Consider the following 21,083-nt stretch of genomic DNA (forward strand, 5'->3'; position numbering starts at 1 on the left):
AAACTGTTATGTACTGAAGTTCTCACCCTGGGCCAGCAGGGGGATACTGTAGATAGTTATGCAAATAAGGGATCGAAAGTGACGTTCAGTGATTGGATAGTTTTAGAAAATTGTTACAGTTACATTGTACTGGAGCTCTATATAAGCAGGCTGACTGAACCCTTCAGTTCAGTTCTGGCCTGGCCTGTGAATAAACAAGAGCTGTTTGAAGAATTGCTGTGTCGTCTGATATGTTCACCCACAACTGAACACGAACAATATGGACAAAGACAGAGTCCGCAAAGTGCCAAAGACCAGCTGTTGATCAGCACCTGGGTAGCCCAGTTGGGCTGGCAGGGTAGCAGTCCCGTCCCCCCTGTCCCCCACTACTGCAGGCAAATGAGCTGCTGTTCCTCTCTCGCTTCCTTTGCATGACCTGAATTTCTGTGGTGAAATCATCAGGCTGACAGGGTCTTCTCTTCTGTGGCATCTTACTGGAGGCTATAAGACACCCCTCCCACAGCCCTGGCATCCTAAGTTACGCCAAGGCCCTAAATGGCTTCAGTCCAGTATACCTGAAGGAGCGTCTCCACCCCCATCGTTCTGCCCGGACACTGAGGTCCAGCTCCGAGGGCCATCTGGCGGTTCCCTCGCTGTGAGAAGCCAAGTTACAGGGAACCAGGCAGAGGGCCTTCTCCGTAGTGGCACCCGCCCTGTGGAACGCCCTCCCATCAGATGTCAAAAACAACTACCAGACTTTTAGAAGACACCTGAAAGCAGCCCTGTTTAGGGAAGTTTTTAATGTTTAATAGGTTATTGTATTTTAATATTCCGTTGGAAGCCGCCCAGTGGCTGGAGAAACCCAGTCAGATGGGCAGGGTATAAATTATTACTATTACTACTACTACTACTACTACTACTACTACTACTACTACTAACTTGCTAGGAATTACTCTCTCAGACTTAGAGGAAAGGCACAGGCCACTTGGAAGCCATAGAGTGACAAGGCTCAAAACCACTTAGTCTTTGAGAAAGGGTTTCTTGAAATTCTGGGCTGCCATTTTGGTGTTTTGACAAAGCGCTCTGTGTTCCTATGGTGCTTTTCTTTGGTATCAGAATACACGAGGTTACTCTTAATTCCCTTCAGGTGTGCCAGGGAAAGTACTTGCCCAGATATTCAAACTGGAATCTCGGGGTGTTTGGGTGAGAGGTGGGGGCAGCAATGTTAACAAAAGGATAGGAAGCGCTGAGGAATTTTTAAAAGCAACATTAGGAAGAACTTCCTGACAGTAAGAGCTGTTCGACAGTGGCATTTGCTGCCAAGGAGTGTGGTGGAGTCTCCTTCTTTGGAGGTCTTTAAGCAGAGGCTTGACAACCATATGTCAGGAGTGCTCTGATGGTGTTTCCTGCTTGGCAGGGGGTTGGACTCGATGGCCCTTGTGGTCTCTTCCAACTCTATGATTCTATGATTCTAAGTTTGTGGTTCCGGAACACAAGGCTGTATCTGAATGAGTTGGGAATGCGTGCACAGGTAGATCAGCAGCTTCTGTGCGCGCAGCGGGTTTGTATCGAACTGCAGCGGCAGGCCTGCCATTCTTCATCGCACACCATCATTCCGGGGGGGGGGGGGCGAGTGCCCCTCAGATCCCAGAATACACAGCAGCCTTAAGGGACATTTGCCCCAGGAGCTTTATTCCCACCCACCCAGTTACTTGATGACAGTAGGGCTTCAGATGAATTTAAGCAGTTTAAGTAGACGGTATTAATGTTTATATGAGAGATCTGGGTTGATGAGTTATGCTCTGTGACTCAGCAACATCAGACCTTAGTTAGCCATTACCTTCGCGATAAACACTAAGATGAAGTTGCCTAATGGTTAGGATTTTCTAAAGTGAAGTCTCCCCCAGGTTCAAAGGCACTTTCTGGGTGGGTTAAATATTGCAATGCGGTTTTAAAAAAGGAGGAGGAGGAGGTGGGTGTGTCCGTAACAACACATTGACTTGGCAGTCGATTCCTTTCAGCTGATAAATGTGGCAGAAAGGCTGCTGTAGCATCATTGACTAAGCAAGTCACATCTTTCACAAATGGCTGACAATTTGCCAGTTTCGAACATTCGAGTTTTCTACAAATATATGTGACTCAACTTTCCTTAAGTGTCTGACATGGAGTGGGGAAATGAAGTATACTGTGTCTATTTCGGGCATCACAATTTAAGAAGGGTATTGGCAAGCTGGAACGTGTGCAGAGGAGGGAAACCAAGAAGATCAAGGGTCTGCAGACCAAGCCTGATGAGGAACAGTCAAGGGAGTTGGGGATGTTTAGACTGGGAGGAGATACTATAGCAATCTTCAGATATCTAAAGGGCTGCCACAAGGAAGATGCAGCAAGTTTATTTTCTCCTGCTCTTGAAGCCACTGGATTCTGATTAAACACCTGGAAGCATACACTGCAAAACCGATTCCTCCCCACCCCTCTAAAGCAGGGGTCAGCAGCCTTTTTCAGCCATGGGCCAGTCCACCACCCCTCAGACCTTGTGGGGGGCCGGAATATATTTTGAAGGAAAATAATGAACAAATTCCTATGCCCCACAAATAACCCAGAGATGCATTTTCAATAAAAGCACACATTCTACTCATGTAAAAACACCAGGCAGGCCCCACAAATAACCCAGAGATGCATTTTCAATAAAAGGACACATTCTACTCATGTAAAAACACGCTGATTCCCGGACCGTCCATGGGCTGGATTTAGAAGGCGATTGGGCTGCATCCGGCCCCCGGGCCCTAGGTTGCCTGCCCCTGCTCTGGAGCACATGGCATCCCAAGCAACACCACCAGCAGTACCCACCCATAGCATGGCCAGCCATGGGTGAACACACACACACAGTGTGTGCCCAAGGGTAACAATGCAAGCAAATGCACATGGCGCTGTGAAAGCCCCAGCACCCCATAATCACAGTCCCTACAAACACCCCAAGCACTCAGAGAGGGTGTCAACAAGAAACAAATAATACACACAGGGAGATTTATTGCCAGCACGGAAGGGTTCAGTCGGAGCACAGGGAGGAGTCCTGTGGGGGGCTGGGGTCTGAACCCCCCTGGAGTCACACACCTTGCATCCTCCCCAAGGACAGACCAACCATCATCTCTCCTCTATCTCCACTGAGAGCCAGTGTGGTGTAGTGGTTAAGAGCGGTAGTCACGTAATCTGGGAAACCGGGTTCGCGTCTCCGCTCCTCCACATGCAGCTGCTGGGTGACCTTGGGCCAGTCACACTTCTGTGAAGTCTCTCAGCCCCACTCACCTCACAGAGTGTTTGTTGTGGGGGAGGAAGGGAAAGGAGATTGTTAGCCGCTTTGAGACTCCTGAAGGGGAGTGAAAGGCGGGATATCAAATCCAAACTCTTCTTCTTCTTCTTCTTCTTCTTCTTCTTCTTCTTCTTCTTCTTCTTCTTCTTCTTCTATCCTGGGTGCTACTTGGCCCTTCCTACTGGGGCCTGGGCATCTCTGGGCCTGAAAGGCACAAGACAGACACTACCATGGATTGGGAACTGCCGATAGCTTGTTGGCATGTGAAAAGGATCTAGGAGTCTTGGATCTAGGATCTAGGAGCAGTACATGTGAAAAGGATCTAGGAGTCTTGGTTGACCACAAACTTGACATGAGCCAACAGTGTGACGCGGCAGCTAAAAAAGCCAATGCAATTCTGGGCTGCATCAATAGGAGTATAGCATCTAGATCAAGGGAAGTAATAGTGCCACTGTATTCTACTCTGGTCAGACCTCACCTGGAGTACTGTGTCCAGTTCTGGGCACCACAGTTCAAGAAGGACACTGACAAACTGGAACGTGTCCAGAGGAGGGCAACCAAAATGGTCAAAGGCCTGGAAACGATGCCTTATGAGGAACGGCTAAGGGAGCTGGGCATGTTTAGCCTGGAGAAGAGGAGGTTAAGGGGTGTTATGACAGCCATGTTCAAGTATATAAAAGGATGTCATATAGAGGAGGGAGAAAGGTTGTTTTCTGCTGCTCCAGAGAAGCGGACACGGAGCAATGGATCCAAACTACAAGAAAGAAGATTCCACCTAAACCTTAGGAAGAACTTCCTGACAGTAAGAGCTGTTCGACAGTGGAATTTGCTGCCAAGGAGTGTGGTGGAGTCTCCTACTTTGGAGGTCTTTAAGCAGAGGCTTGACAACCATATGTCAGGAGTGCTCTGATGGTGTTTCCTGCTCGGCAGGGGGTTGGACTCGATGGCCCTTGTGGTCTCTTCCAACTCTATGATTCTATGATTCTATGATTCTATGGCATGAGACCTAGTGGTGGCTGTCTGCTCCTCCAGGGACGTCTTCAGGAGCCCTTGAGGCTCATGTAGCCCAAGCCCTTCCTGGATGCATGACATCCAGTACTAAAGCACCTGGGGGTGGTGGCCACCCAGACTGTGCTTAACAACCTCTACCAAAGGTTTACCACCTTCTAAGGCAGGTTCCCCCACCGTACTGAAACCAGAACCTTTTTTTCTATACCAACTCCTCTTTCTTGCAATTTCACGCCATGCTAACTGGAGCAACAGGAAATGAATTCATTCTAGCGTACTGGCTGCAGGTTAAACATACCCAAGTCCTTTCATCTTTGCTCATCGGACTTTGGGGTCTCCAGGCCCCTTCCTGTATCTGTGGTTCCTGTGGGCATGTCCCAACTTTGTCAATATTCCCCCATTAAACCATGTTGCCCAATACTGGACACCTTGTACACCTGGCCAAGCCAAGGCAGAACCAGGTACCATTACTTCTCATGTTCTGGAAGCTATATGACTTCCGTTAACCTTCTTAGATATCACAATGCACTCCTGGTTCCTGTTTGTGGCCCCCAGTTCCTCTTCACGTGTACTGTAGGACAAGAGTGGATCCCAGTGGCTCAACGCTGCCAGGCAGCAAGGACAGCCCAGGATATAATTCACAGGGTTTCAGTTTAGTTGCCTACATGCTGTGTCCAAATACTCAGGGTTTTGAACGGCCCCGAGGTTCCCTCTGAAGACACAGCAGATGGAGGAAGGGCTCAGGATTCTGATAGCACCAGAGACTTAAGAGAAGGGAAGGTCAGGATGGGACCAGGTGGGCACTGCTGTTCCACGGTACAGACAATACAAATCCCTGCCTTCACATCCCATGATGCCCTAGGAGCCTGGGAACAAGGAGGGAGGCGCAAGGCTCAGCTGAGGAAGGCAGGATTTAATTCTATGCATCATTAAGTAGTCCTCTCCCTGCAGTGTCCCCCTATACATCATCCATGCTGAGTACCCTGCACACTGACATTACATTAGTGTCTGGAAATGAATTTCCTCTTTTATAGGGAAATTGAGAATTCACCAAGAAGGAAGGAGGGAAGGGGGGGGAACCCCCTTAAAAACCAATTATTGGAGCGTTTATGAGTCTCCCTGCTTTCCCCGCCCCCACGCTGCTTTCACAACACTCCTGGTGCCCAGATGCAAAGGAGCGTTTTATAGCTAATAGATTAAGAAAAGAAAGAAACGTTGATAGATTAGGAAGCAGTGCAGCATTTGCCACCTATTCCGTTCCACAGACGCTTTGCATGTTGGAGAGTGAATATGCACCATCCCAGCTGCCAGAAGTTTCCACCTACCGCACCTGGGCTCAGTATAGAGGAAGGTGAAGATCCTTGCCTCGGCAAAAGGGAATGAATCAAGTATACATTGATGCACAGACAGAAATATGCATCGCGGGGCATGATCCTGCATTAAAGATCTGCTAACTGGCAAGGGTGCTACTAGCCCAAAGATGGAAAGAACCAACAAGTTCCGACCAGGGAAGAATGGCAAACCCAACTGCTGGACTATGCTGAAATGGCAAAACTGACTGGGAGACTCAGGAATCCAGAAGTTAATGACTTTTAAAAAGAATGGGGGGAATTTATAATTTACTTAGGAGACCATTGTAAACAAATAAAAACATTAGCTGAACTGTACAAATAACTTGTAAAGAAACAAAAAATATGGATAATTTAGAGAAACAAAAACTGTGGCTAATGTAATGATATGTAGTTTTAGAAAAATTGTTTTAAGCACCCGTGCAGGGGAAAGTCGCGAGATTCAGAGAATCTCATATATGGATATGGTAAATGTTTTTTTCTTTTTATTCTTTTGAATTTGTTCTTGTAAAAACCAATTAAAAATTAATAATAAAAATAAAAAAGACCTGCTAACTAAGGGGCCACAGGAAGAAGCACGAGTTCTGTTCCGGTGGTGTAGCTGTATTGGCAGAACACAATTTACACTGTATGAAACTCCTCCCGTACGTGTGGCAGAATACTCCCCAAGAACAGAGCAGAAACCCATGTGGCCTGGTGTAGTAATGTGGTATACTAAACCCCATCATTCCAGCAACGTATCAACAGCAACCCTCACATCTTCACAACAGGCCTGGGACTGGAGCTATTCCCCCTTCCATTGAAGTTGGTGGAATGGGAGGGGGTGCTTCAGGAAATGAGAAAATAGTTGCTCCATCTTTGCCCCCTGCAAACGACAGAACTGATGCAGTAAACTCAGCACCCAGTAAAAGTCACAGAAGCTGCCCCATGTCAAGTCAGGCTATTGGTCTCTCTAGCTCTGTATGGCCCACACTGACTGGAAGCAGCAGCCCTTGGAGATGTCCCTGGGACCCCCTGTGTGCAAAAGACCGTGCCCTGCCTCTGAGCTGTAGCCTTTCCTCCCAGAGAGGGCTGGGTTTGGAGCAGGGGACTCTCTCCCTGGCCTCACGGGACACACAGTGTTAGAGCTGGCTGGGATCCTGAGGGAGAGGACAACACAGGGTAGGGGGAAGAGACTGCAGAAAGGGGCAAAGCTGCCCTTCTTTCGGTTTTGCAGGCTTTGCTGACTGCCTGTCACCGTAGGGCAAGGGAGCAGAGCACCCAGCTGAGAACGAAACAGAAAAGGGAAATGGGAAAGACTGCCGGGGCTTTGCGATTAGAGGGCTGACCTTCTGCCAGGAAGGCAGTGAATGCTGCAAATAAACAGAGAAGGCATGTTCAAAATATATATACACATACAATTAAAAGAGCTCAGAACTGTATTCCAAGCAGCGCCAGCAGCCCTCCTGCCCATGTGTGCCACCCAGACCTTCTCAGGAAGGTTCCCCAACCCTCCAAAACGGATTTGAGGGTTCCCAAGGGGCTGCAAGTTGGTCCACTTGCCTTGTATTTTAAACCACACTGCAACCATTTTTCAAGCTAGGAGCCTGAGGCTCCCAACCGCCACATGGGGCTTCTCCTTGCTAGAATAATAGTCCTGCTGGATGAGGCCAAAGGGGACTCATCCAGCCTAGCATCCTTTTCTCACAGTGGACAGCCAGCTGCGTGTGGGAAGCCCGCAAACTCACCGCGGAGGAGCAGAGCGTAGCCATTGCAGCTAGTAGCCATTGATAGCTCTCCTCCATGAATTTGTCCAATTCTCTTTTAACGCCAGCCAAGCTGGTGGCTTCTTGGGCTTCTTGAGGGTTTGCAAAGGCGCTTTGAACTCGCCTGGGAGCGATTGGGCAGAGAGGAAAGAGAGTCCCCTGGGGGCTGCTGTGGTTCCTATGGTGTCTCTCCTTGCCATGGCATCAAACAGGCAGGGGAAGATCACAAGGGTCAAGCCTGGAGTTTTTGCTCCTACCAGGCCTGTCTAGATAGTGGATGACAAATGTCGATTGCCATCTGCTTTAAACAGTTTATAGGATTGTGTTTTAATGCTGTAAGTCACCCTAAGACCTTCAGATGAAGGGCAGGTATAATAATAATAATAATAATAATAATAATAATAATAATAATAATAATAATAGTAATAGTAATAATAATAATTTATTTATACCCCACCCATCTGGCTGAGTTTCCCCAGCAACTCTGGGCGGCTCCCAATCAAATGTTAAAAACAGTACAGCATTAAATATTAAAAACTTCCCTGAACAGGGCTGCCTTCAGATGTCTTTTAAAGATAGGATAGCTGCTTATTTCCTTCACATCTGAAGGGAGGGTGTTCCACAGGGCGGGTGCCACTACCGAGAAGGCCCTCTGCCTGGTTCCCTGTAGCTTTGCTTCTCGCAACGAGGGAACCGCCAGAAGGCCCTCAGAGCTGGATCTCAGTGTCCGGGCTGAACAATGGGAGGTAGTCCTACAATTGTAGTGTTGGAAAGTACCTACCCCAAGGCTCATCTATTCTAACCCCTTACAATGCAGGAATTAATAATAGTAATAAATAGCCAATCCATTTCCAAGGAAGGCCAAGTTGCCATGGGGCTGCTCAACTCCAGAGAGCCAGTGTGGTGTAGTGGTTAAGAGTGGTAGTCTCGTAATCTGAGGAATCAGGTTCGCGTCTCCGCTCCTCCACATGCAGCTGCTGGGTGACCTTGGGCCAGTCACACTTCTTTGAAGTCTCTCAGCCCCACTCACCTCACAGAGTGTTTGTCGTGGGGGAGGAAGGGAAAGGAGAATGTTAGCCGCTTTGAGACTCCTTAAAGGGAGTGAAAGGCGGGATATCAAATCCAAACTCCTCTTCTTCTTCTTCTTCTTCTTCTTCTTCTTCTTCTTCTTCTTCTTCTTCTTCTTCTTACTGGGTTGTCTGTTTAAATGCAAACAGGATAGCTTCTCTTTTTCTGTCACGTTCTGCTATTTTTATTGTTACACTAAGAAACTCAAGGTGCCATGCGCAGTTCTCCTTCTCCATCTTGTCCTCACAACAACCCTGTGAGGTAGGTTAGGCTGAGACCGGCTCTCAAGGTCACTAAATTAGTTTAATGGCCAAATGGGGAACCCTGGTACCTCCTAGGTGGCGCTGTGGGTTAAACCACAGAGCCTAGGACTTGAGCACGTCAGAGTGCAAGTAGATAAATAGGTACCGCTCCAGCGGAAAGGTGAACGGCGTTTCCGTGTGCTGCTCTGGTTCGCCAGAAGTGGCTTAGTCATGCTGGCCACATGACCCGGAAGCTGTACGCCGGCTCCCTCGGCCAATAAAGCGAGATGAGCGTCGCAACCCTAGAGTCAGTCACGACTGGACATAATGGTCAGGGGTCCCTTTACCTTTACCTCCTAGGTTCCTAGTATAACCACTATTACCAAGAAACATACTAAGGGAAAAGTTCTGTTTGCTGAGAAATAGATGCAACCCTGGATCAGTTGATGCAACCTCGCCCCAGGCTCCTGACATGAAAGGAAGTCTCACCTGCAAAGTGGGAATGACCCAGAGAATGCATAACATCATTTAACGGTTTGCTCTATCCTGCCCTTCCTCCCCAATGCTAAAAACTCTGCTATGGAAAACTAATAAAATCAGGGTATGGTAGGAGGTTGGGACTAGATGAGCCTTGCGGGTACCTTCCAGCTCTACAATTGTAGGACTACCTGCCCTTCACCTGAAGGTCCCAGGTTGACTTACAACATTAAAACACAATCCTATAAACTGTTTAAAGCAGATGGCAATTGACATTTGTCATCCACTATCTAGACAGGCCTGGTAGGAGCAAAAACTCCAGGCTTGCCCCTTGTGATCCTCACCTGCCTGTTTGATGCCATGGCAAGGAGAGACACCATAGGAACCACAGCAGCCCCCAGGGGACTCTCTTTCCTCTCTGCCCAATCGCTCCCAGGCGAGTTCAAAGCGCCTTTGCAAACCCTCAAGAAGTCCAAGAAGCCACCAGCTTGGCTGGCGTTAAAAGAGAATTGGACAAATTCATGGAGGAGAGCTATCAATGGCTACTAGCTGCAATGGCTATGCTATGCTCCTCCGCGGTCAGTTTGCAGGCTTCCCACACGCAGCTGGCTGTCCACTGTGAGAAAAGGATGCTAGGCTGGATGGGTCCCCTTTGGCCTCATCCAGCAGGACTATTATTCTATTCTCAAAAAGGTCACGGAAAAGAGCAAGACAGGAACTGGATCCAAGTGCGTTTCCCCCATAAACTGGGGATTTGGTGCAGAGGGAAAGCCGGCTGTGAAGAGTCCGGATGTTAGAAGCATGGGGACATGTGTGCAGGGAGACAAGGCTCAACTGGACTCTTCCCTCCTCTTTAAGCCCCTTATGAGAGGCACGATCCAGCCCAAGCAAAAATAGCAGCAGGGAGGAGCTGGAGGTGCCACTGGGCAGAATACCTCTGGACCAGGCATAGGCAAACTCAGCCCTTCAGATGTTTTGGAACTGCAAACTCCCACCATCCCTAGCTAACAGGACCAGTGGTCAGGGATGATGGGAATTGCAGTCCCAAAACAGCTGGAGGGTCAAGTTTGCCTATGCCTGTTCTGGACTCAGATCCGGAGGGTTGGGCTGCAGCGCTGCTTGTCCCTGAACTCCTGCCATCCCAAACGCATAGACTGTGCTGAGCCATGGAGGCTCTACAGAGCCCTTACAAAAGAGCAACCTGCAGGGACTGATGGGGGGGTGGGAAGAAGTCGGAGAGGGTGTTATGTTAAATTAACTGAAAACAGCTTGCAGATATTTAATCGTTTTAGGATTTTATTTATGTTAAGTGATGAATTAATATGTTTAATTTCATAATATGAAGATTTAAAGATGTCAATGTTTAAGTTAAATTTTATAAGATTTGTGATTTGGAAAACCGTTAAAAGGGTATGCAATGAAATCCAACCAAGGCGAACCGAGGAAGTCACTTAACAAAGTTAATAAGTGTAATTTTCAATAAGGCTATGATCAATGTTTGTTTGTCTTATGTGTTTGTTTGTTTTTAAAATTGTGAAAACCAATATATATATATATTTTTAAGAAGTCGGAGAGGGTGGTCGCGGCGCCCTTTGCACATGCTCTAGGGCTCCTGATAAGCTAAAACTCGCCGCCCGCCGCCAGCTGGCCTCCAGCAGCCGCGCACGTTTCTCCGCTGCCGCCGCCGCCATCTTGGGAGAGACGGAAGTGGATGGAGAGGGGAAGGAAGGGCGGAAGCGCCGCCATCTTGGGAGAGACGGAAGTGGATGGAGAGGTGAAGGAAGGGCGGAAGCGCCGCCATCTTGGCGGCGGCGCGGGACGAGAGACGACGAACGTGGGCGCCATCTTGAGAGAGGCACTGCAGGCGGAAGTGGCAGTTGTTGTTCGTTACGTTTATTCTATCGTTCCCTCTCCGTCGTTTAACCGCCACAGCAACCCTGCGAGGTCAGGCTGAGAGTGAGCTACTGCCCAAGGTCACCCTGTGAGTTGCGTATGGCCGAGTGGGGATTTGAACTGCTGGCTCCCAAGATGTACTGTTGTCAGTACTCTGGTATTTGGACATCTAGGGGTTAATATGCCCACCCACCCAAACAAGCAAAATATAGCAAGCCAGTTTTATAACCCTTTGTGTGTAAGCTGACCAAAACTTAACCTCTCCATATTAGGCAAAACTGCAGAAATGTGTTCTTTATGGAGAATGCTGTGGTTTTGCCAGATGCCCTGCTCTCCTTTATGGGCCCTGTGCCAATTGTTAAAGATCCCCATTAAAAGGTAAAGGGACCCCTGACCATTAGGTCCAGTCGTGGCCGACTCTGGGGTTGCAGTGCTCATCTCGCTTTATTACCCGAGGGAGCCGGCGTACAGCTTCCGGGTCATGTGGCCAGCATGACGAAGCTGCTTCTGGCGATCCAAAGCAGCACACAGAAACGCCGTTTACCTTCCCACCGGAGCGGTACCTATTTATCTACTTGCACTTTGATGTGCTTTCGAACTGCTAGGTTGGCAGGAGCAGGGACCGAGAAACGGGAGCTCACCCCGTCACAGGGATTTGAACCGCCGACCTTCTGATCGGCATGTCCTAGGCTCTGTGGTTTAACCCACAGCACCACCCATGTCTCAAGGATCCCCATTACTCCATCTCAAATTCTGACTACATCTAAAGACAGCTTGTACCCGCTGTGCAATATGAGCTATTGAAACAATTGGGCTTGAAACTTATACTTAAGCAACAAACCACTTTCCAGGCCTTAAAATACAGAGTCAAATTTTAAAGCACATTTGGGGATTTTATCTCCCTAGCTGTGTCTCCCTAGCTACAGCCTATTATCGACTTAACTGTTTGAGTTCTTGCACAAAATCCATTCAGAATTCATACTTAAACCCAAAATGGCTTTTTCACCCCGCCTTCTATTTTTTCAGCATGTAGCAAGAGTGCTATCTCACTTTTACCGTCTCTTTCACTCTCTAAACTTTTTGTATTTAACAGTAAGAGTTAAGAGACTGATCCAACAAAGGCATTTGTCTAAAGGAGATGTTTGCAATGTCAAATGATTCAAAAAGAGAGTTCTCCAAAGTAGCAGGTCTTTCTGTTCTCAACAGATGCAAACATGACAGTTCACCGAAGGAGCATGTTTCTGGTGTCAACTGATTTTTAAAAAGCATTTGTCTGAAGGAGCAGATGTTTGCAAAGTGAACCAATCAAAAAAAAAGGACGCTCTCCAAAGGAGATGTTTGCAATGTCAACTGATCCAAAGAAGACAGTTCTCTGAAGGAGCAGAGGTTTGCGAAGTCAACTGCTCCAAAAAGATGCTCTCCGAAGGAGCAATGTCTGCGAAGATCCAACTGATCCAAAAAAGACAGTTTTCTCAAGAAGCAAATGGAGCTCCTCTGTGATGAGGTCTATAAAGAAAGGGAGGTCTTCTGGCTGAGCTCCATGAGCCAAATATTTCTGATATCAACTGATCCAAAGAAGACAGTTCTACAAAAGCGCAGATGTTTCTGATGCCAACTGATGCAAATACAGTTCTCTGAAGGGGCAGATGTTTCTGATGTCAACAAATCCAAAAAAAGACAGCTCTCCGACTGATCCAAAAGAGACAGTTCTCTAAAGCAGCAGGGTATTTCTCATGTCATCTGATCCAAAAAAACACATTTCTCTGGAACTAGTTTTTGCAGTGCCAACTGATAAAAAAGATAATTCTCTGAAGATGTTTCCATTGTCAACTTATGCAAAGAACAGTTTTCACAAGGAGCAGATGTTTGCAATTGTCAATTGTTCCAAAATAGTTTCCCCAACCTTGCAACAAACCAGGGCAGCCTCCAGATGTTTCTTTGGGCTCCCTTCAGCCACCCACTGGCCCAAAATGGTCTCAGGGAGATTATTGGGGGTCTTGTTGCAGTTCTGCAAACATCTGGTGAATTGTGTTTCTTCTACAACAGCTGGCTGGTTGCCGTTTATGTTTTTCTCATTGATTTGGGATGGGAACCTGGGACCATAATAAATAAATAGGTATCTCAAGTTTACCCTTTTTGGACAAAACAGACAAAGGCGCAGTTGACTTTCTCATAACCTGTGGACCTAACCAGATTAACTCTTCAACTGCTTTGCAGAATAGATGTCAGATTCTAGACTACATCACAAATGAGAGGTGTGAAGAGTTGTAAGCACAGAATGCTTTCAATTATTGAAGTTACAAGAGATGCATTCTGACAGAATTAAAAGCTTGGTACAAAAACCTGTAAAAATGGTCAAGTTTCATTTTGTGGTAGGAGGAGCTAATCCTACTTTCCCCCACTACACATCTTGTTCCATACGAATTGTTGGGTAAAAATAGAGTGGATAATAAATATTCCACCTTCAGAGCAATTTACCAAAACCTAGTCCCATTCTAGCATGTGGTACATATCAAGTGGATTGCGCAACCTGTGCACTAAACTCTGCATTGCTGTCTGTAAACATACCTCTTGCAGAAATGACATTTCAGTCCTTGGTATGCCAACTTGTAACTTTCCCCCCACCCCACCAAAAAAGACCCCTACAGGTATTATGATTTTAGGAAAACATGTCCCGCTTCGGTCAATATGCATTTTTAATTTTTTGCATAGTTCATATATATTGAGATGTTTTCTGCTAATCGCTGTGTGTACATCTTTTGTACAGGAATGGATGATGCAGCAGCCCTAAATAACAGAGTATTTTAAGATAATCTAGAACAACTCTTCCAGAGGACAATATATCTTGTGAAGCTGATAAAACCAAAACCCAACCCCACCATTAACTTTCCTGGGACCCAAACTAATGGATTCAAATTACAAGAAAGGGGATTCTGACTAAACATTAAGAATAAGTTTTTGAGGGTCAGAGCCATTCAACAGTGGAACGGACCACCTTGAACGGAGGTGAACTCTCTTTCACTGGAGGTTTTTTAGCAGAAGCTGGATGGCCACCTGTTAGGGATTCTTTGGCTGCGATTCCTGCGTTACAGGGTGTTCCCTTCCAACTCTCTGATTCTATATTTATTAATTTTGTATCCCAACCTTCCTCCCAAAGGAGCTTAGAGCTGAACAAGGTCCAGTAGTTTTGGCTGAAACTTGTTAGGCCATATTTTGAATACATTACAGTAAACAATACTGTCAGTCTGGAAATTAGGATTCAGTAACCAAAGAATTCTGAACACTTGATATAAATGCTGCTTTTTTCCCCCTCCGGAGGTATTTCAGTGAGCTGGCATAGAAGCCTTGCCATTACTAGCAGAAAAACAAGCAACACCTTTTTTATCTTCTAGAAGTTGTTTCTTACACTATTACACTATGACATAGTAAACTCATTTGGTATTCCTACACTAACGCAGTGTCATGAGTAAAACAAAAGACCTGTATTTATTTTGGGGTTTTGTTTCTTGATTTGTGATATATTTTATAAATAATGTTAGCTTAATCAAATTAAAGTTAAACAAGTGTTTATTACAATACTGGGAATAGTTCATATGAACAGACAGAGTTTTGCTGTGCACTTGGAACGGTATTTACAGACATGAATAATTTTTAGGCAAAAGAAAAGAGTTAAGCCAAGGCAGACTTTTAGTAAGTCAAGTGCTGTAAAACTTTGCTGTCTACAGTAGGGGAAGAGGACTCATTTCCTAAGTTAACAATATTGGAAACACTGTGGACTCTTGAGTGCATATTGTCGTCGTCCCCCCCCAAAAAAAAGAAACCCACAGAGAAAAGCCAAGTTGAGCAATTTGCTTTAAGATTTCTTGTATTCAATCCTTTCTACTTTCACGTCATCACCAATCAGCTGATAAACGTAAGTAACAACAGTGGAAGCTTGGATGTCCATCAGCACAAATGAAGGAATGATGTTGCTGTAGAAAAAAAAAACATGTGAGTGTTATTTTAATGACTGCATCTGAACTCAGCAAATTCTTTGAAAGCTAAAGTTACCAATTCTCTGCCCCTTTGTTTAAGAGAATGTCCCACTGAACTCACTGGGGGATGGTTACCCCATGGTCTTCCAGCTGTTTGTTGGACCCCCTATTAGTGCCAATCAGCACCCCCAGCGGTCAGGGATGATGTGAGGTGTAGTTCAAGAACACGTGGAGGGCCCCACAGGTTTACGATCCCCGTACAAGATGGTCTTAAGTGAATCCCACTAGCATCCTCAAATAACCACCTGACATCAGCTGACATTTCTGCAGCCTTGGTCAGGAAATATAATTCAGTAGACAGTTCTAATATCTCCTGCTTTATCCTCTAGCACCAAACACCTCTTAAGTTGCATCAAGCAAAATACGAACCAACTTGGTACTCCTACTGAAACACAAACAAGCTGTATTTTATTATTTTATTTATTGGTTAAGACTTTAAAAGTGACCAAAGTTTTGGGAAAAGTTCAACTGCACATAGTCCCTTATGTGCTTTGATATCAAAATAATATTCCAAACTGCAAAGAAATTCTAAGACTCGATTCAGGAATGTTTCCTGTACCCAAATCTACAATAAATTTATGCAATAATCCAACCTGATAGCAAAGAACAAGCAGCCATGAGTACCTCAGTCAACTAACTGTAGTTAGCAATGACAAGCACATTGTGGTATATAGCAACTCACTTTTCCAAAGCACTGTAGGCTCCTGTTGCTGATCCAGGGTTGATATAGAACTTATTTTCATGTTCAAATGCTTCAAATTTGTGTGTGTGCCCTGAAATTAGGATGTCCACGTCAAACTGCCTTTGAAGTAACGCCAGGCTGGCCATGTCACCCCACGGAATAACTTGATGGCCATGGATCAGTCCAATCTTAAACTGTCCAACAGTTACAACTTTCTGTTCAGGATAATTCAAGTTCTAGGATTAAAGCAACAACACAAAAATCACATATGCACCAAGACTCCATTCTCCCTTTCTGTTTTATCAATTCCAAAGAAAAATGCCATTTTGTATTCTTAAGAATAACAGCATGGCAGCATGTTAATTGGTGGACTAAAAGGGTACTATTGTCAGATGCAAAATACACGCATCCCGTTTACTCAAGACAATCCACGTGATATCAAACAGACTTGCAAGGTCAATAGTTCTGTAATTAAACTAAAAAAGAACAGCACAACACAAGCAGAAATCTACCATCTTTCCCCACCCAGCAGTTGAGTTACCTCATCAAAATCCCCTCTAACGACATGAACATCACCAGCCAAAGTCTTGAGGTAGTCATAACTCTCCTTTGTGCAGAGGTTTCCAGTGCAGAGAATGTGTTGAATTTTTCCAGGAACCAGCAGCTTCTTGAATTTAGCTGGCAGGCTGTTGCAGCGGTGCGGGATATGAAGGTCGCCCAACACTAAAACCAACTTACAAAGGAGTAAAAGGAAAGACAACACATTTAAGTCTCCAGCAACATGTCACGAAACTTTCAGAGTTCCCAGTCTTGTCCGTGATTCCTTCACTTACAAAGTGATAATGTTTCCCTAAAACGAAGGCAGCCCCATTAAATTTCAGTGGGATTGCCGCATCCTTATTGCACTTTGTAATTCCTTCCAAATCCTGTGACACTCGGATATTAAGACTGTTTTAAAATGTTTTTGAATCCACTGCAGTTAAATCTGGCATGAAGCCCAAACATGGCAACCACAGTTTTTCCTCCTTGAAAAGTGAGGACTTCACCCATCCAAGTAATTTCATTGTTATCTCAAGACAAAGGCACCAACTCCCCAATAAAATATTGGAGGGGTCCGCGCCCCTCCCAAAGTTGATGGCCACTGCCATTCAAATGGTTTGGGTGTACCATGTCTTGTGATCCATTATTCAGGGCAGGGCTCACCTTGCCCCCCCCCCTATTTTATTCAAGTTGGCACTCCGTCTCAAGATGACAGAGTCATCTCGCCCCCAGATACATTATTTTTCCAGCACACAAGCAGACAATTCTGTAGTAACACTTTGCTTTGGCTGTTGCTTTGGTGCAGTGACACCACACAATGCCTTGCACAAGTCAGATGCAGGTAAATGGGGTGTGTCATAAGCAAGACAGGCAGTGGTAATACAGAGCATTAAACTGCCCCTGATGTTGGCAAAAGGAGCTGAGGACACTTAACTGCAGCCACAAAATGCTTACCAGCTTAAGCTCACCAGCACATCAAGCTCCAAACCCCGGTCCCTGGCAATGAGAATGCCAACTTACTTTTGCCAAAGTATGCGCAGAACTCACATGTAGTGCTGGCCAAGCCTACAGGGTCTCATCCTCATACTGTGTTGTAGAGCACACCCCAAACTCCCCTGTTGCTGCAGTCAGCAGCGAAGAACTTGTCTGCCATTATCGATCTTCTCACTTAGAAACAGCTGATAGGGTCCTCTAAACTGAGACAGTGGTTTACAAAGTCATCACAATGAAGCACCACGATGCAAGAGTTTGACCACACCCCAAAACTGTAGTTGCAGCATCATCTGCAGCTAGCAAGGCATTGCTCTTGAATATGTATAAATTTATGCATTCTAATAGCCACTAAGTGGGTTGTCACCTACCACCACCAACGTTAGCAACAGGCCAAGATGAACAAACTTACTCTGTGCCCAGCCTTATTTGGATGAAGAAGTTGATTGCAGACAGGGGGCGGGGAGCGGGGAATGGAAAAAAACAGGGTGAGACATGAACAATGTTAAATAAAAAGGATGCAACAGAAAAGGAAACATCTCAAGCCAAATTAATAGGCAAATCATCAACTAAATTTGAATGTTAGGAAAGGAAATGTTAAAAAAAAAATTGATTTATGCAACTGATTTCATAAAGCAGGGCTGGAAAATCTCATGCCACCACTTCTTCAATGGTTCTGCTTCATGTTCTCTTTGAGTGCTTTTGCCTGGTTGAAATATGTCCCTGAATTGTGAAGATGCCCCTTGTTTGCCAGAGTGGAGAATGGAGAAATGTGGGCAAGTGCAGAAACCTCCTACATTTTAGTCTACTGTATAAAGGTAAGTCTACCCACATTTGCTTCTTGCCCCACCCACCACTTGCAATGTGCCCCCACTGGACTGTGTTCCCCATGAGAGAATGTGACCCTCTGCCTGAAAAAAGTCCCCATCCCTAACATTCATGGAAGGGTTTTCTTAGTCTTCCCTGAACAGATCCTAATCTCTTGCAGTCACCCTCTGTGCAGTTGTTGGATTCCACCTCCCATCATCCCTGACCATTGGCCATGCTGGCTAGGACAGATGGGAGCTGGAGTTCAATCATAACTGGAATGCCACAGGTTCTCCACTAAAGCCTTTTACATGCAACACAGTTCACCATGCAGATGTAGGAGTCCACTGCCTATATTGGCTTCCCCATTCACTTCTGTGGAAGGGAGAGCTCTATAGGCTTCGTGATGTGAAAAGGAGCTAACCCTTATATTGAACAAATACAGAGAAATGGGTTCACAGTAGTATAAATCAGATACAGGATTTTTGGCATTAGCTCATGAATGAGTCTCCATAGACCCACTTCATTTTAGTTTACAATGAGGAGTAAGAACCAAGTTTTTATTCACAAAATCCTCTTTCTTGCCATATTGCTATAGGAGATCCAGTTGTGTTTGAGGTTGATGCTATTCGGTCAGTGATTCAAAAGGGCTATATCCAATGCTCAGAGCCTTCAATAGTGTAAAGAGAGCCCTTCCCCTCAAATGCTTTGAGGCTCTGGCTTCTGGTCCCACTTCAGAAAAGCTCTTATGAACAGAGCTCTGCACTCTGCATCATGACAAATTTTGCATCCTGTACAAATGATGCAGAACTAAATGATTTCTCTTGAGTGATTCCAAATTTATTTACTGACGCATTACACCTTATCATAGCCAAAACTTACTGTTTTTGCATAATTTATTCTGGTTTTGCTAAGCATGGGCAGGGTGAAAGAGTTGTGGAGGAAGCTGATGTCCCTTTCCTAACTACTGAAAATCTTATTCAGCCAACCTTTTTGGTCACAAAGATTTCATCAGGCATTGCTCCAAGATTTTCAAGCATATAATTACAGCCAGGTAGGCTGAAGTGTAAGCCAGTGCTCTCAAGGAGTTGAAATTCCCACCCCCACCCCAAGAATCTTTGCAGACACAGACCTGCAACTGAGCACTACAGGAGCTGTCCAGCTCTGTTTACTTTCACAAGATGCTTCCATGGCTGTTTCAGTGCAATAAGGGGGGGGGGGGAGAGATCAAGCTGCTTGTCTGGAACCAAGCAATTTCTACCAGGGATAAAATTCCTTGTACCAGCAAGCATTGTCACTTATTCACAACCTGCCTCCCCACGCCTGGTTCCTGACTATCCCCATCAGTAAGTTTCATGTTATACTGACAAACAGCACAAGATGGCTCAGGTCATGGATTTGTAATGCATCTAAGGGGGTTAGCCAAGCATAATTATGAGAGAAAAGTTATTGCCATAAACACCATGAATGTACAGTGGTACCTCTGGTGACAAACTTAATTCGTTCCAGAGGTCTGTTCTTAACCTGAAACCGTTCTTAACCTGAGGTACCACTTTAGCTAATGGGGCCTCCCGCTGCCAGTTCTTAACCCGAGGTACTACTTCCAGGTTAGCGGAGTCTGTAACCCGAAGTGTTTGTAACCCGAGGTGTTTGTAACCCAAGGTACCACTGTATGTGAGTATTGCAGGGAGGGAATCAAAACTTGTTAATTTAAAGCAGGACAAAATCAGAAGAAACTCAGCAAATCTTCAGGGAAGCTTACTGGCTGCAAAATGTATTTGGAAGAGATAATATCACAACACTGTCATTTTCTCAAACCATTTTGCATATATCACTGAGTCTCAGGTGTATTTCTCTTGTATAAAATTCAGCCGTACTCCATACGTAAGCAGAGTAAGCTCCACTGAAAACAATGAGACTTGTAATTTAGAAAGAAAACACTTTTGGGGGGGGGCAGCGAACTATCCTTCACTCCCTCCCACTTTTGCCCCACTAAAAAGTGCTACCACACTAATGGTGCTATATAAGCAAATCAAGAACTGCAGGGACAGAGGGAGTGTTCTGACTGGGAGTGAAGTTATCCGGGCTGAGCGTGGCAAGTTAATCCTTAGTTCTTCAGGATCTTCAGCAATCCTCATAACAGTGGCAGGGCAGTGATCATGCCACAGGAAGAACGTTGTCCGTCTTTTGAGGACCAGCAGACGCTTTGTTATTTAAGAACACACCCCCAAAAGAACCCACCCCTGAACCTAACGTAAGGTCTGAAGGCACCACCCCGATGCCGATCACGAGGCCAGCCTGGGAATCCTGGGCGTTCAACATGGGAGGAACCATTTAACGAAGTGAAATATACTCTGATGTTAAATAGCATCAAGCCAAATACACCCCCGACCACGCTGGCTGCGGCTGTTGGGAGCCGGGTGCCCAGCAGCGTCCGGAGGGCCCACAGGGCAGCCGGCCCGGCTGTTGGCAGCCCAGCAGCTGTCCCTCACCCGCCGCCCTCCGTGCCCTGCCGGGCTCCGCCTCTCACCAGCCCGGCCGGCAAGGAGGAGGGCAGCCGTGAGCACAGCGAGACCTCGAGGGGCGCCAGGCCGAGGCAGGAGGCCACGAAGACGGACAGCTCCGTCCCCCAGTCACCGAGGGAGAAGGAAGAGACAGGGCTGAGCGGAGCGGCTCCAGAAGCGGGGCCTGGTGGGCCTCTGTCCCGGCCTTTCTCGCCGCCCTCGCCCTCTCAGGGCAACTCACCATCTTGGGGGGCTCTCCGTGCCGCTCCTGCACCGCCTTCCTGCCTGCCTTCCGCCGCTTCCGGTGTGCCAAGCCGGAAGTTAGGCCTACGGAAGCAGAGGCGGGACAATAAAAAGCGCACACGCAAAAAACAACCACAAGCTAAAGACCCAGGACGGTTTGCGGCTGCGGAAGCCCCTGCCAATCAGAGCTGAAGAGGCGGGGCCCGCTCGTTTCC

General features: G+C 46.3%; 1 protein-coding gene and 1 long non-coding RNA gene across 5 annotated transcripts; one reads left to right on the top strand and one right to left on the bottom strand.

Annotated features, from left to right (window-relative positions):
- Positions 1-10,992: 10,992 nt before the first annotated feature.
- LOC310711989 lies at positions 10,993-13,420 on the top strand. 3 transcript variants are annotated; one of them, XR_014528701.1, is made up of 3 exons: positions 11,010-11,156; positions 12,275-12,404; positions 12,455-13,420. It is a non-coding gene; the product is annotated as an uncharacterized lncRNA (long non-coding RNA). The 3 variants fall into 3 exon arrangements; XR_014528699.1 differs by having other exon boundaries at positions 10,993-11,119; positions 12,275-13,420; XR_014528700.1 differs by having other exon boundaries at positions 12,275-13,420.
- A 1,197-nt stretch (positions 13,421-14,617) lies between these two features.
- VPS29 (VPS29 retromer complex component) lies at positions 14,618-20,981 on the bottom strand. Of its 2 annotated transcripts, XM_083514468.1 has the most exons (5): positions 20,867-20,923; positions 17,727-17,738; positions 16,326-16,517; positions 15,785-16,020; positions 14,618-15,039 (listed from the first exon to the last, which is right to left on the bottom strand). In XM_083514468.1, the coding sequence occupies exons 1-5, from the start codon at positions 20,867-20,869 to the stop codon at positions 14,922-14,924; spliced, it is 561 nt and encodes a 186-aa protein (XP_083370594.1). In that variant the 5' UTR covers positions 20,870-20,923; the 3' UTR covers positions 14,618-14,921. The 2 variants fall into 2 exon arrangements, with proteins under 2 accessions (XP_083370594.1, XP_083370595.1); XM_083514469.1 differs by lacking the exon at positions 17,727-17,738 and having other exon boundaries at positions 20,867-20,981.
- Between the last annotated feature and the right edge of the window lie 102 nt (positions 20,982-21,083).

The sequence above is a fragment of the Podarcis liolepis genome (genome assembly GCF_965112155.1).
Source record: "Podarcis liolepis genome assembly, chromosome: 7".
NCBI classification, from domain to species: domain Eukaryota; kingdom Metazoa; phylum Chordata; class Lepidosauria; order Squamata; family Lacertidae; genus Podarcis; species Podarcis liolepis.